The following is a 16,948-nucleotide window of genomic DNA, read 5'->3' as shown; positions in this document are numbered from 1 at the left end:
TTTGCTTGAACTGTTTACCCAAAGACAGAGAACAAATGTTGACTGGAGAAGATCACTTCAAAGGCCAGTCTGACAGAACTAAGGGAATTGTTGAGGCAATCGAATATGTTTCCTGTGTCCATTTTTGTTTTCTATTGTTCACATAGAGATTCAAGAAGGAAGACTCATTTTAGTTAAAGCACCTGGTTCATCTGGCATCAGTATGTGTTTGGGTACATCCACAAGGAATTACTAAACTTTAAATGTGGATGCTCCGTAAAAGTCTGAGAGATAGATGACAGTGTTAGTAGTTGGGAAAGGGGAACAAATTCATATATTATTTCAGGACAATTATCCTTTTTGACATAATTTTAGTACTAGAGAGAAGCTTAAAATCTAGAGTGGAAAGAAACCAAACTATAATATCTGCCTAAGTGTGAATTCCTGTCATAGTTGTAGCATATACAGGCAGTCAGGATTGGGCAGTAGGGAGAAATACCATCCATGAAGCTGTGACCTAATTTTAAACTGTCAAGACCAGGACCTCTGGATTGTTATGCTTGGGTTTTGCCTTCTCCAATTTGCACTGGAAAGATAGGATAGAAGCATATATTTAGAAATATTTTTTTGAATATTGGATGCATTAACAAGATGTATTAACATAAAAGGTATTATCATTACTGAATGCAAAGATTTGTTTTCATACATTTAGCATTCTGGCGTTTACTTAATGCTATTGTAATAGTAGTTGATAGTGTCAAGAAAGATTTCATTCCAATGGTTCTAAAGTATATCATTAACCTTAGAATAGTAGCAAAATATGGTAGACTGTACATAGCATATTGACATTTGCTGGTTAAAAATAAATAAATAAAGCCCTCATATTCCCAAGTTCATATTCCCCCCAAAAGGGGGGAAAAAACACCAACTGTTCCTTTAAAACTGTCTTTCAGAACAAAGAAATGTTAGAGCTCATTTATAAAATATGACTAGCAGATTGTTATTGCTGGCTTTTTAAGACTGAGAATAGCAGCAGTGCTGAGGACACTATTCATAGAGCAGAATGCCAAAAATGGTTTGTTAACCTAAATCAAATATAAATTATTGAGAACTGCTCCTTTTGCTATCTTTTCACTTTTTAATTTTTTTTTCCTTTCTGCATGGAAAATCTTGAAGATAAGGTTTTCCATTTCTTTCATGAACTATTTATTCTAAAGAGTGTTTATTAAGGGAACTTCCCTGTACAACCTGTAGAAGTGTTGTGCAAAATCTGTAGCAATTAATATCACTTCTTTTACAAAGTCTTATGTGAACATTTTTGTTCATATTCTTGAAGTCTATTTCAAACAATCTTTTCCTCTTGCGGTCAGTACTTGTGAAATCTGTGCCTGCTCCAGAATTCACTGTATCATGAAAAAAACCTTAGGATGTAATTCTTTCCCCATATGCTATAAGAATGACTTTACTTTTTTATTAAATTTCTAGGACCTCATAATGATAGCTAACGGTTCCAAAGAAGCCTCAATATTGTGCAATTTCCACTCAGTCCTTATCTGTGCTCAGAGAGGATCTTTCTTGGGTAATGGCTATAGGAACAGCTTTTTCTGAGACTGCTTGCGTCTCTCTGTGAAACTGAATCAGTTTCAGTCACATGAAATGTTTTATTGAGGACCTTTGAGACAGGAGTAAAGAGACTGGGTATGGAACATAGTCTAAGCTTTGATGTTGTGATACTTAGCATAAAATACAAGTGTTTTCCTACTTTACACTGTGAAGAGTATAGGAAGAGAGCTGTGAAACTGAGAAAGATGTGTTATTGGGCCAAGCCAGGTAGTTATTGCAGTAATGACTGAGGCAAATTGGGAACCTGAAAGATTAGCTAAAGATTTAAGTATTAATTTTTACTTGGAAATGCATCTAAATTGCTTGAAACTGTTATTGCAGTTATATACTCTGTTATTGCAACAGCAGGGTGTTTCAGGGACTCCTTTCTTCTAGCCATAAAAGATCAGAAGGTGCCTGGGATCCTCCTGTGGAGACCTGTGGAGTCTCCAGCCTGCAGAGACAGGGAGGGATAACTTTTACAAAATAGAAAAAATGACCGGAATGGTTTAAATAGGCCAGATTTTGCTTCTTTTCTCTGTACAATAACTCAAGTAAAACAATAAATTTCCAACCAGTGTGTAGCAGATTTATTGGATATGAATTTCCGATTTCTTAATAAAATTAATGCTTACCATTTTTATTGTAATTGTTGTTCTATATCATTTGTCACCATCAGATGATAATGACATTAATGCAACATACATTAGGAAGTCGGTGCAGAAATACTGTGATGTGACATTTATATGTGATTTGCAATGCTATTTATTTTATGAAATTTATGTGCCTTCCACGGAGGTACCGCTGCAAGTGTGTAACAAGGACCAGGATATGGAAGTCTGGATTTCAGCCCTCTTTTTTGTTATGAGGCTGGGACTAACTGTGCCCATCAACAGAGAACCGGAGGAATCTTGCTGAGCCAGGAGCACAGACCCTTTGGCTGGTCAGTGCACTTTCAAAAGTAATTCAGATCTCAGGTGAATCCAGAAGTACTCTGTCTGAAAAGGTTATCTTGGCTCTCAGTAATTTCACTTAAGTACCTAAAATTAAATAAGAGGAATCTTGGCTAGAACAAGTCATCATGTGACTTAGAATAAAATTAGCATTATTGGCTACAGGAACAAAATATATATGAGTATAGTAGAATCACTCACAAAAAATAGTATTTCAGCCAGGAGGTCTGGATAATAGTGCAAGTACTATCTTCTAATACTTGCAGTGATGTTATTTTTGACCAGCTTTATAAAGTAGATGTTCATAATGGTACCTTTGGCCAGAGAAGTAGACCCCCATAGCTTCAAAATGTACCCCTGCTTTGGGATTTCATATACCTGCCTTGAAAACTCTGTGGTACTCAAAAAAGGCTGTAAGAATTGACAGAAGTCAGATTTGTTCACAGCCCTAGGTCCACTTTTCTAGTGTTAGAGAACATGATGCAGTTCCCAGTATCTTAAGCTCACTTATTTTTGGAGTTGATGGGCATCCATACCTCCTGAAGTCAACAGGACATTTAACTATTTGCACTTTTAATAATCAGGTCTAGGCCCGATGCGTTTCAAAGTGAGACATTCAAAAGCTAAAATACATAAAATTAATAACTATTTTGCTACTTTGATCTCTTCCTCATGTGTAAAGCTCAGACTGTTATGGGGGAATAAACTGAAGATATAGACTTCTAGAAAGAGAACTCTGAGGTCTGCTGCACACAATTTATTTTCCTATTACTCTTTGAATATTGTTGATTTGACATGTCATATATCTTCTTGTCTCCCCCTCCTTTTTATTTTAATTGGGACCTGGTTATTGGCTGGAAATTCCACTAGCATGACTCATCCCCACTCTGAAAATGACTGTGAACAGGCATCGCATTGTGGGATATACATCCCCCTGCTTTTTTTTTTTTTTTGCTTTTTTTTTTTCCTAAGTGCTTTAAAGTGGCACGAGCTTGTAATAATAAACTAGGAAGGAAGTTGGAGCTAATCACTTGGTTCTGAATGCACAAGCCCTGCCAAATTTCCCCACAGGCATGAAGCAGCCGCTCAAGCTGTGACACCAGCAAATTAAATCCTGGAGGTAGCTGACCAGAAGTAATGAAATGTGTATTTACCATACTGATGCTGTCAGTCCTAAGACACACTGGATTTACGATCTAGTTAAGTGGGGCATGTTTGTCACTTCCAGTGGTGCTTGGAAAAAATACCCAGGTTTGTTCCTAGCCTTCTTTCCAAAATCACAAGCACACCTCATATAACATGAAGAAGAAGATGCCCAGAATGGTCTGTTCTTTTAAAATGTTGCCAAAGTGAAATCGATATCCCAAAGGAGATAAGTTGTGCAGTCTTATGACATGTTAATTGCCAAACCTTCTTATTCATCCCTTATCTGCTGCTTCATTCTCTAAATCAAACCTTAGAGCTGAAATGAAAGAACAAAAAATACTTCAGGAGCCCATGGATAAAATACAACAGATGCCTCCCAGAAACAATGTGTCCCATGCATGCAGCAGCTTCAGATCCTAGGCACATACAGGTGTGGGAAAGAGGGCCATGTAATCACTGAGTAATCACAGAGTAGGTACCACTCAAGGAAGGTATGCATTACACAGGTGGGAGCAGGCACACAGAGGAGAGAGACTATCATTTCACAATCCCCACATATTTAGGTGGTAAAGGACTCAAAAAAAGTTATTTTCCCTGATCAGGTCTTGTCATAAGTAACAAAAGCATGTGTCTGTGAGTTTTTGTGTATTTAGCTAGCACAGGCACATTATGCTAATTGTGCAAGAGCTATTTAAGGTGAGCTTAGCAGATCATCTGCTGAGTGGTACTTTCTGTGAATTCAAGAAAACATTATGAGGGGAAAAATAAAAGTGTGCAGTCTTCAACGTGTTTAATACAATACCCGTGTAAGAACCAAAGAATAAAATCACACCCCATACAAGCAGTCTGAAAGCATCTAATTATATGCTAGGAATGTCTATAACTCTGCAATTATATGCTTAATTTCCAGCTGTACTTGATTAACATCACAAATGATTTATAATACCACCAAATACAAGGAACTTGCTTTGATCTGTTTGTTGGAATGTATAAAATTTTGTGTCTCTTTTGTCTTTTTTTTTTTTATTTTTATTTTTATTTTTATTTTTCATAGCAGGGTAGGTACACTGAGTTAGTACCACACAATCCAGCAGCAAAGTCAAAGGAACACTAGACTCATTTAAGAGATAACATTCGTCTCTTTCTACTAGCAAAGCATTCAGGTTCAAGTCTATATAAGGTCAAAACCCACAAACTTCTGTGGGATTATACAGGCTGGGTATATGTGGATATTCGTGGATGAAAAACTGAATATGAACTGTCAATGTGCACTTGCAGCCTAGAAATTGTAATTGTATCTTGGGCTACATCAAAAGAAGTGTAGTGAGAGGGAGGTGATTCTCACCCTTATTCCACCTTTGTGAGACACCACTTGGTGCACTGCATTCAGCTATGGGACCTGCAATATAAGAAAGATACAGCCCTGCTAAAGTGGGTCCAGAGGAGGCCATGAGGCTGATCAGAGGGCTGGAGCACCTCTCCTATGAAGAAAGGATGAGGAAGTTGAGGTTGTTCAACCTGGAGAAAAGAAGGTTCCAGAGAGTAACCTTTCAGTACCTAAAGGGGACTACAGGAAAGATGGTGAGGGACTCTTTATCACGGTCTGTAGCGATTGGACAAGGGGTAATGGTTTTGTACTGAAATAGAGTAGATTTAGATTAGACATCAGGAAGAAATTCTTTACTCAGAGACTGGTGAGGTACTGGAACAGGTTGCCCAGAGAATCTGTGGATGCCCTATCCCTGGAAGTATTCAAGGCCAGGTTGCACAGGGCTTTGGGTGACATAGTCTAGTGGGAACTGTCCCCCCTTACTATGGCAGAGGGGTTGCAACTAGATGCTCTTTAAGGTCACCTCAAACCCAAACTGTTCTGTGGTTATATGAGTGTACTTCAACCTTAATACGTGGTAGTAACCTTGCTGAATCCATTCATTTTTCTTGTGTTGGTCTTGGAGAAAATCATACTTTCTGTGATATGGTAGTGCACACACCTCTCATAGCAGGTCTGTGGGTGCATCCCTCTCCCATCTCCCCACATCAGGAAGCTGAAATAGGAGTCCTTTGACATTTTCTTAGTGAGGAGAGAATGGGGAGGAAGAAGGATAAAAGGACTCTCTTATTTAATAAATAAATAAATAAATAAATTATCTGGATCTATATATAATCCTCAATTAAAGATTTGAGTCTGTGGTGGTCCTAAGTGCTGTATCAGGATTTAAGGTAATATACAAACACTTGAAATGTGGTATTTTGATCTACTCAAGGCTAAGTCTGTTGAATTCAGTCAATGTAAGGCAAACAAACACATGTAAACTTTTGCATAATTGTGGTCTTACATTGTAAGCTGTTTGGAGCAATTACTTTGCCATCTGTGAGAAATTACCCAGACTACCAAGGTATTCATCCACTGGTAACATTGACTTATATCATTCTCATTTTGGCTTATATCAGACTTTAAGTCTTTTTTTTTTTTTTTTTTTTTTTTTTTTTAAATAGAGTAAGGAAAACTGCAAATCAAAAGCTGAAATTGTGTTACCTCTATTTGTATTCTGAAGCTCAAAGCTATTTAGACTGATTTTCTTGTTCAGGATGAATTTACAATATGCTTGTTACCTTGTTCTCATGTTGGGTCACGTAAGTGAGTTTGCTTAGGTCCTTTCTTCTGAAGCCTGATGCTCAAGCTGTAGTACATGAACAACTAGACTGGCTGAATAATCTGAAAACTAGGCATGGTTGCCCACCCTGTCCTCTAAACAGAGCTCCCAACCTGTGAAATACAAGGGAGTATTAGATACCATGGAGTTGGGAGTTTAAAATATCCTATCTTACAGTTTTCATTGGGGGTAAAATAAAATAAAATAAAATAAAAAAATAAAATCTAAACACCAGTGCAGCTATAATAAATAAAAAGGCAACTCTAATGTGAGCTTGAACTTTTCCTTCTCATTAATTACTATGAATCTGTTTTGAAATTCCTGTAGAGAACAAGTGCTACTTGCTGACAGCTGGTTTGCAATTAATAAAAAGGAAAGTGTTTTCAGCTGGCAACAGCTTAAAATGTTCATGATATATGAAAAGGTTAAATTGCTCCTTTCTATCTACTATGTATAAAAGAAATATTGAAAATGAACTGATGCAGCTTAGGGAATGAAAAGTGCTACCCAAAGCTATGGACATAGTGCTGAGAGCTGCTGATCAGCTGGTACTTGCTGGAATGGGCATATTTGTAAATGCTTAGTAAGTGCCAAAAATTATTCTTCAGTTGCAGACTTCTAGAATGTATTGCATTCAAGATGATCCTGTTTCTGTAAGATTAACGAGTCTTGATTTAATCACCTTTTTTTTTAAATATATGTTTAAGTTACTATTACATTTTATAGTTTTATTGGAAATCCTCTTGCCATTGATGCTGTTTTTCATCTTATAATTCTTCTGCTCTATGCCACTCTCCATCAGGAAAGGATGGCAGAGGCTTGTTCCTCAGGTTCCAGGGCATTGGCAACATAAAAGCACATGGCAGGAACCTGCACAGAGGGAATGGCCTGATAATCAGATGCCCGTGGACTTCATCTATTAATTGCATTATGAAAAACATTCTAGAATTTAACGTTAATGATCTTGCAGAGTATGAAATGTTACCTTTTACAAAGATAACATGACCATCCTATAAGTACCAAAGGAAATGGGTACAAGTGAATTAATATGTTTACTTCAATTAAATCTTTTTATTCTTGTCTTGCAGAATGCAGAACCATTCCAAGTTACTGTCCGAGAAGACAATTGTATCATTGTCTCCCTGGAAGCATCTGATGTGGTGAGCTCATCCTCTGTATATGTTGTGAAGATAGCTGGAGAATCCAAGAACTACTTTTTCCAGTTCGAAGAATTCAATAGCACTTTACCTGCCCCTGTGGTTTTTAATGCCAAATACCATGGCCTATATTACATAGTAACTCTATTGGTAGTGAACTCAAACATGGTTTCCAAGTCAGCAAGATCAATCACTGTGTTAACCAGTAAGTAACACCTTCTTCTTCTTTTTTCTTCTGTTTCTTCTCGTTGTGTGTTTTCTGTTGGTTGCATTGTTCTTGTTTGTTTGTTTCCAGAAGTTTTTCTTGTGGAGAAATTTTTTTTTCATTCTTTTTTAATAGGTTCTCTTTGTGTGTAGGATGAACCCTTGTGTGAGAACAGTAAAGCAAATGTGTTGAGAAGGCTTGTGAGAGAAAATTCACAAGGTCTGGGCAGGAAGAAGGGGACAGCTGTGGGTTTCCCCCGGCTGACCCTTCCTAATCAGTGACTGGAGAGGTTTGATATACTGGGCCCCACATAAGTGGGGTGGATGAACCTCCTCCCTTGGTGTTCATCCTAAACACTGTGAACCAGGAGTTCTGAAGTTCTAGTGGAAGGCATGAAAAGTGTTGACTGACATTTCAGTGTAAATGCTCTTGTTTCATGGTGAAGTATATTCTGTTTTAGATGCCATGACAATGTTCTTTGGTTGCTAGCACATTTAAGCAGTACTAAACCTGGAAAGCAGACATTAGTCACCAAGGCAATGTGTTTCTGCCAGTAGAGCTGAAGATTTCTATGGTGGAGATCATACCTCTCTGTCTCTTACTCTGTCTCTTACTACCTCCATATGCATTGATCTTGGGGGAAAGATGTGGTTTGGTTTGTTGTATCATGATGTGAAGTGCAGCAGGTTCCTGTGTAATTTCTATTATGTTTCTGGCTCTCTGCTGTCATTCTGATGCTGCTTCCCCGTGCCCACCAGAAATAAATGTATAGAATATAAAATGAGTTCTTCATCTTCAAAAGTGATTCAATGAATGACAAACAAAAAATTACTTGGATGAGATAAACCCAGTTTCTAGTTCTTGTTCTGTTATACACTAAGGATTAACCTTATTCACAATCAGATTTCTGTGGTGAATTATTGTCATATGCACACCAATACAGACATGCATGTTCTTTTCCACTGTTTGATGGGAGGTTAGTTAATGTCTTCTCTAACCAGGTGTGAAGGTCTTGAGGGGAACTTCTTGATAATGAGTGAATTTATTGGTTAAATGGCACCTTGGAGTCTATAGATAAATTTATTTGGTTTGCAAATGAGGAATGGTATGATTTTGCATACTGATATTATTTTGTCAATGAGGAAATGCCATCCACTGTAATAACATTCCCAAAGAATATCATCATAGCCTTTTATGTCGCAGAGCGAGGTGCTTGAAACTTAGAAGTTACCAGATTTTATATCATCCATATGGTCTTCATCCTCCCCATGTGTGCTCAAGTTGTGCACTAATGAGGACAACCGTGAAGGGTCCCATAGGAAAAATATCATGTGGAGGAATAATGCAGGTCTTTCATAAGGCACACATTTGTGTAGTGAACAACAAAAGGCTTCATAGGTAGATTGGATTTATTTATTTATTTATGACTGTTTTAATGTTGCAGATAAAGTAATAATTCCTATTTAAATGCTTTTGTAAATATATATATTTTTTTTAAATAATAATGAAATAAAAAAAGGAATCATATACAACTGAATGAATGCCTCACCAAGTATTTTCAGTGGGTTTTGAGTGCTGTACTTGCAGTAATGCAGTAGGACTAATTGCTGCCTGATTTCCAGAGCCCATGAGGTCACTGTTACCAGGGAAAGGTGTGATCCAGAATGGCAGATGGAGCATGCACTCCTGTGCACAGAATCTCTGAAGGAAGAAGATAATCAGTGGCACCTATCAAAGCCAGCCCCAGATCACCATTTCTGACTCAATGGGTTTCCATGAGGTGTTTCCAAACAAGTGTGAGGCCGCAGGCTCCAAGGAGCCTAGCCCACATCACTCTCACTTCTCTACAGCTCAACAGTGTCCTTTCTGATGGAAAGGACACCCCTTTTCACCCACCCCTTTTCACCCACGCCTTTTCACCACCTGTCTTAAGGGGGTGCTCTGGCAGCTTCCCAGAGTTTCCCACTGTGGCTTCTGCTGCTCACCCAGACCTTAGAAGACCAGCGACTTTGGCAGTTGTCCAGTGCTGCTTGGGGAACTGATGTGACAAAAAGAGAACAGTTTGTCTCAGCAGAAAGACAATCAGGTTCATGGGGGGAGGAGGGAAGAAGGCATTTCTGTATATGCAGCATTGAAGGATGCTGTACTAAGCATAGGTACGATGTAATTTGTGAGCTTCCCAGGGTAAAGGACCCAATATCCTTCCTAATATTTTCTGTTAGGCTGACTAACAAGTGCTAGCTCTCCTGTTGCATCTTTGGCTACTAATGCAGCTTATTTTTTCAAATATAAGGGTAAAGGAATGAAAATAAATTTGGAATTAGAAGTTCATGGTATTTCAATACGGTGTGTTTGAGAAAACATCTTTAAACCCTTTTTATGACCCCTGGCTTCTCTAGAAAACTTCATTAGACCATAGTTGTTCCCCCCACACACACACACCTTTTTTTTCTTTTTATTTGTATTGTACAGTGTCTGTTTCACTTCTTTTTTTCTTCTTTTTTTTTTTTTTTCTGACAATTAATTAACTTGAAATTTTGGCAGATAATAGTGATAATAGATTCATATTTTTCTTTATGCTATATACTATTTCTGCCTGATTAACATCCTTTAGTTTATTTTAAAAGTGTAAAGACATAACTATCCAATTTATCTATATCTTACACATAAAAGAATGTCACATTGTGACTAGCATCCAGGACAAAATTAATTCCTGTTCTAATTTCATTGGTATCAGGAGAGCTTTTCTAGTTGTAGGTTGGCCCCATTCATTAGCCTGTCAGAAGTTAAATCAAATAGGATAGCCGGTGATGCCAATGTGGTAATTCCCAAAGCTATACTTAAATATTTCACAATAGTTTTCTGGGACCTCCAGACATCTGCAAAGGATTCAGTGCAGGGAGATGGAGTCTTTCAGCTTGGCCATATGCTGGAATCCTGAGCATCACACACAGCAGTGTAGAACCAAATTGTGCATGTTATAAATTCCGAGTCAATTTAGCTGAGGGTAAGGTCCTTCAAGCAGATTGTTTATCTATAAATTCAGTAAGAGTCACGAAAGAACTCTGTTCACTAATAGTATATTGTGATGACCTTTCTTTTTTCCTATTCACATCCTTTAGTGATGTGCTGCTTCTCAGCATGTTGGCAAGAAAAAGGTATGTCTCTTTGCAAGCTGAAACTTCATCTCTCTTCTGTCAAGAAAAATTTTTGTTTTAAAAAGTTATTCCTCAAAAGAAAGATGATGTCAAAGCTAACAAAATATATATTTTACATATGGGTGTATATGTAATTATATATGTGAATTTGTAAATATTATATACACATGTACTTATAATTACATACAAAATAAAAACATCTACAAATTATATAAATATATATATGTATGTGTGTATGCTAACATCTGAGCTATCTGTTGTTATCTTCGGCCTTCTATACAAGACTGAAGAATTTATTTTCTGCATGTCTCTGACTGCAATAATTTCAGGGTTTTCTCAAGTTAATCAAAACCACACAACCTGTAGAGTTTTCTGTATTCTGGATTGTTGTAACACTGAGTGTGACCTACTTGTTGCAATATTTTTTTCTCAAAGCCTAAGGGTGTTGTCAGCTTGAGTACAGCCCACATCCTCACATTGCTCCTGAACTGGAACTTCTAGAAGTGTGAGATGATCAGGGCACATTCAAGTCCTAGGCAGGAAACATGTAAAATAAAGTTTGAGTACAAAATAACACTTTTTCTTCTGATTCTGTAACAAAGTGGTGTTCAGAGAATTGGGCTCGGTACTTCACTTGAAGGAGAAAACATTAAACTGATGCCTTGACCACTTTAATAGTAAAATAAATAAATAGAATTTATAAATAAATAAAAAATAAATAAATAGAATTGCCATCTAGGCCAGATTCCTGTGTGTGCAATTGTGTTGTGCATATCTATATGACCTTCCTTCCAGTTTTCAGTCTAGACAAGATTAGAAGTAGCTCTGGTATCTAACAGAGTTATTTTCAGTCTGCCTTCTTATGCTCTTAGAGTTTGGGCTTGTCAACAGGATTGAAGTAACTCCAGAATTTATAGCATTAATTTAGTGTTTTGAAACACTTGAAAGAAAGTTAAAAGACATAAAATTTATTGCTAATATGCTTTAAAGTAGTTTATGAGAAAAATAAGGAGTATGGATCCAAAATCAGTGCTTAAAATTTTCACTCATGCTACATTTTCCCAGCTTGAAGTCTTGTTTTATTCTTTCCAGGGTGACTCACACCAATATATTTGTTTGTTTATTTGTTTTAGGAAAAAAAAAAAGTTCACTGTAAATTTTTCTTTTTGTTGGGGAAAAAATCTTTGCACATTTAAAGGACTGGAGACATTCTCATGGTACATTGTAAAGTTATTGTGTGCTGTAGAAAAAAAATATCTCTGCTGGGAATTGGAAAAATTGGGATCTGGGACAGTAAGTAAGAAGAGTTCTGTCTGACTTTTATTTTAGCTTGTGATTAGGAGTTTTCAGTGGTAAATATCTCATTGTCTCAAAAGCCTACAATTCCTTACATAGATCACTGTAAAATATATTCCCTTTAGGGAGAATTTTGCCTCACTCTTCTACCAAAAAATATTCTCCTCAAGAGACCAACAAGGCCTGCTGCTGGGGGCTATGATCTCTTCCGCTCTTAGAAAGTAATTGGTATTAGACCTAGTTAATGTTCAGTTGTCATTGTGCCAGATGCTGCAGGAAGTGATTCAGCAGGTCAAATCCATGCCTTCAGCTCGTTAATGGATCAGGGCTGCTGAAGTAAGAGCTTCAGAGTGTTTTTTTTTTTTCCTGATAAAATTTAGTACTGAAGCCCTTCATGTTTATCTTTCTTAAAGGATGATGTGGAACTTCTTTAAAAAGGCTGTTTTTTCATGGGAGCCTTAATTTTGAATTATAACTTCAAAGAATATCTATATCCCTTAGTGCTCTGGTCTCCCCAGCAAACAAATCATGCTATCCCCTTTCTAAGGCAAAATCAGAATCAAAGGAGGAAAAAAAAAAAAAAAAAAAAAAAAAAAAAAGCAACCAGATGAATATTTTTCCTGCAATAATTTCTCTTACAAGGCTGATTTAAAGTATTGTCCTAAATCCGTTCAAGATTAACTGATATACTTTTGTTCTTGTGCCAACATTTTTGTTTGTTTGTGCAGTCTTTTTATTTGTCAATTTATGTGGGCATCTAGAAACTGCAGGATACATCAGCATTGCTCAGATACTGCCTGCACTCACATTCCCCTTTCATAAGCAGTTGCACACAGTATTCTCTATTACGTATCATAAACTTGAACATTATGTTCCTAAGGTATTAAACAGAAGCTATTAAATCTCAAAAATAGTTGCTTTTTAGCAAGAGATAAAATGATCCCTAAGGTTTATAGCATAATGAAAACATTATCCTGGCTATGACTTATTCCCAGTAGCAATGCAAATAAGAAAATAGTGTCATACTGGGGAGGAAGTTACATAGTTCACAACTTCTTCATGTGAATATAAAGGGGATTAGCCATAGGAGTTACATCACTCCATTAATGGGGCTTTTTATTTAGGTAAATTGTGATATGAAGGTAAATCATGATTAATCTGTTTCTGAGTGTGAGATGCAAGAATGTTGATCTGAGTCCCATTTCAACCATCCATTTGTAATACTACATCTAACCTACCAAGGTAATCAATCATTAATTCAATCTGTGGAGTGGCCAGATCTATGAATATTAAAAATAAATTGATTTGGACTGGAATACGGCACTTATTTTCAATGTTCTTTTTTTTTTTTCCCCATGAATTGCAAAAGCCACCTAAAACATTAATGTGTCTGGTGCACATTTAATGTGTTTATGGAAGATTTAGCCTCCAGAATTTTCAGGGCATTTGAGGAAGAGGTTAGCCGCATTTATTACGCTATCTTGATGTTTGCATAATGCAAGGTATGTGCTAGATGCAAAATGCGGTAAAGTCCAGTAGAAATGCAGAAGTTAAATTTTCCACAACATAATTGGAAAGCAGTTGCTACAGGACCAGCAGAGTCTGAGACATTAAGGAAAAAAAAAAAAAAAGTGAAATTTTGGTCTTGATCCTGCAAACTTGTCTATGTGATTTTAATATAACCCAGAAGTCTGAAAATAAAGGCATTGTACGTAAAAAGTGCCTTAAACATGCTAGTAGAGGAATACTGAAGTCCTCTAATTCCCTTCTGCAGTATGTCTTGAAACATCAATCTCATGTCACATGTTTAGGAAGCTCTGTTTTCTTATGTATTACATTACAATGATTCTTATTTCTTAAGAATCATTGAAATCTGTGAAAAGCTGGGTCCTAAATGCTACAAATTGAATAATGAAAAAGACCAAACTGTTTATGCTCTGAATTATAAATATAAATGGTGAAGAGTGACATTTTGCATATTCTTTAAGCTTTTATAACCCTAGGAGCAGTCAGTAAGTGAAAAACAGAATATGATTTTCATCTGCTGAGTGTCCTTTTAATTTCACAGTGTGCAAATAGCTTTTGATGTGAATATTTGGTGCCGAAGGAAGTAAGATAATGGAAGAACCTTTAAATTGCATTATATCACTCAAAGTACTCTGCTAACATCAGCCATGAGCAAGGAGAGGCTAGTAAGCGGAAGATAACAACAAGAAAGAGACTCTGTGGTGATTACCACTTAATTCAATTATTGGTTAATTAAATCAAAACATCAGGAGGAGAAATCATTTGGATTAAAAATGAATATGGCTTCCATCCTTTATTTGATTTGTTGTAGGAAGGAATAAATGGGATAATTTGATCACTGACATATGAAAGTTTCAATAATTCTTTCAGAAATAAGGAGACCCAGATCTGAATGAGATAGCAGAAGCAAGCCCAGGGCACACCCGCTAACATGAAAGATTACTATGTAAGAGTTGTGCTATTTAGAGATTGTTATTGACATTTTAACTACTGTCATGTGCTGTGTGAGCTGTGATATGAAGCGTCTGGTCATGTCGATTGTCAGATCAACTGTTTATTTCAGAATAAGTAATGGGAAAAGACTCAGCAGAAATAAAAGGGTAGGCTTTGTTTCCTGTGATCTGCTTTACTCCCATTTATTTCTAGGCTATCACAAACTGTCAGCAAAATTTTCACAGATTCTGTCATTGCAGTGACTGTTGGTATCCATGAGCTTTGGAGTTTCTATTTGTCAGTGGTTAACATACAAATATGCTGATATTTGTCTGAAACTAACAAAAATTATTTGCCATGAGAAATAAACCAAAAGCTTCACAATGTCATATTCCCATGCTCTGACAAAGTTGAAAATGACAACATAACTTCTTGTTAAGACCTGGGGAGAGATTTTTTTTTGTATCTATTGCTTTTGTTTTTAATTGCTTTTTTCTTCCCTTCTCATTAAAAATGGAAACGTAATGGCTTGGTGAAAATACTGTGCTAGTAAGTGAGATGTAATTTTTGCTTGCACTACAGGCTTGCTTTTCCACCTATGATTAACCTATTCGACCTTCTGTGGGATAATTCCACTTTTGAAGCTGATACTTCTGTCCTTTTCATCTACCTTTTCTCGTCTGTCATGACCATGTGCTCTTTGGGGAAATTTGTTTTATTAGTTTTTCTCCAGGGTCTACTGCAACAGAACTTCGTACTCAAATGTGTCCCAAAAGTGTGTAGTAAGACCATGCTAATGAACAGTTTGAATTTTTTCAATCTGCTCTCTACAGTGTGCAAGAAATAAATCAACAAGATAATACTGAAAAAGATCTGAGCATAATTACTGACAGTTGTGCATAAATTACCTCTATTGAAATATGTTAATATGACAAATTCTGACTAAAACTATAACCCTGTTTTGAATTTCTGCTTGGTCCTCTTAACCAATATATAGTTGCTATCATTTCTTCCTTGCTGATGAGAGCGTCAAGCAGAAGGTTATTTATTCATTAATTTATTGTGGATAAAGGAGGCTGAATAAAACTGTGACTCTATTGTTGTTGGTAACAATAAATATTTTTAGTGACTCTCACCTGCAGTGAATTGCCACAGCCTTCTTTTAGCTGATGAAGCTACACTGATCTATATGCTACATCAAAGGACACAGGCTACTTTCCATAGCCCACATAGGTCAGATTTTAAAGCACTAGATTGGCAGTTCTGTACTTATCCCCTTCTGTGTGCAGGCTTTCCCCGTACCTGTGAGTAAACCACTTTAATCCTCTGTATTTTAGCTTTTCATCTGAAAAGAACAGTAATGGCACCACTATATTTTTGTAGAAGTTTGGTGTGGATAAGTACATTGGAGATAGTGGGCCTCTCAGATATGGTAGAAATGCATAATTACCCATGAAATAAATAAATTAATATGTATAAAAATAGAAAATCTTCATTCAAATGCTTTCCTCTGGTCAGTGTACTGATGAACTTCTCAGCTAATTTTGAAAGTTCAGATTTATGCCAACATTATGAGCAATGTTTCAAGTGTTCTGTTGTTTTTGTCAGGGCACTTCTACTTGATTGGCAAGCATTAAAGATGAAAGTCTTGCTGGGGTGATGACTGTGAGTGCTTAAGTAATAACTGTGATTTCAACCTTGTTTCTTGTGCCTACTCCTCCGCAAATTTTTCTGGTAAAGTATAAGTATCAAGTGAACATGTTTTGTGGGAGAACATACAAACCTAGGCTTTGACGGTGTCTCAAGTGGCTTTGCCCCAGACCTCTCTGAAGCCCCAGATATCATCTGCAAAATTTAAGAGCCCCTGTGCTGTACCTAGCAAAACTCTTTCTTTCTTGGACGTATATGTGTGAAGAACTCATATTTGCCTATTAATCTTCTTTTTTTTTTTTTTCTTTTATTTGTATATCCTTTAGAACCCCTTCCTGTGAGCAGTGTTTCTATCTATGATTACAAACCATCTCCAGAAACAGGAGTGTTGTTTGAAATTCAGTACCCAGAGAAGTACAATGTTTTTACCAGAGTAAATATAAGCTATTGGGAAGGAAAAGACTACCGAACAATGCTGTACAAAGGTAGGAAGAAACTATTCCACTAAAACTTAATGTTAACTCTACTGGAAACATTGAAACAGTAGTTTTGGCATGTACTGGTTACGATTTATATTTCTGGTAAGGTGTATATAATAACTTTTATATAATGAACTAAGAAATCAGTATTCAAATGGAGTTACAGAGTTGGTGGCTCAGTTTGGATTTAAAACTCTTTCCCATCTCAG

At 36.6% G+C, this 16,948-nt stretch overlaps 1 protein-coding gene across 6 annotated transcripts in view; it reads left to right on the top strand.

Moving 5' to 3' along the window:
* The window catches only part of PTPRO (protein tyrosine phosphatase receptor type O), a 202,860-nt gene that overhangs the window by 127,880 nt on the left and 58,032 nt on the right, over window positions 1-16,948 (top strand). For 3 of the 6 annotated variants that reach the window (XM_068659915.1, XM_068659884.1, XM_068659875.1), the window contains exons 2-3: window positions 7,423-7,696; window positions 16,587-16,745. In XM_068659915.1, the coding sequence (XP_068516016.1) occupies window positions 7,657-7,696; window positions 16,587-16,745 (199 nt within the window). In that variant the 5' untranslated portion in view covers window positions 7,423-7,656. Of the gene's footprint in view, window positions 1-6,254; window positions 6,315-6,779; window positions 6,988-7,422; window positions 7,697-16,586; window positions 16,746-16,948 lie in introns of those variants that run through there. The other 3 variants (XM_068659894.1, XM_068659905.1, XM_068659924.1) reach the window with 3 other exon arrangements.

This window comes from Anas acuta, chromosome 1 (assembly GCF_963932015.1).
Source record: "Anas acuta chromosome 1, bAnaAcu1.1, whole genome shotgun sequence".
NCBI lineage: Eukaryota > Metazoa > Chordata > Aves > Anseriformes > Anatidae > Anas > Anas acuta.
This window is presented reverse-complemented; position numbering and strand designations above follow the sequence as displayed.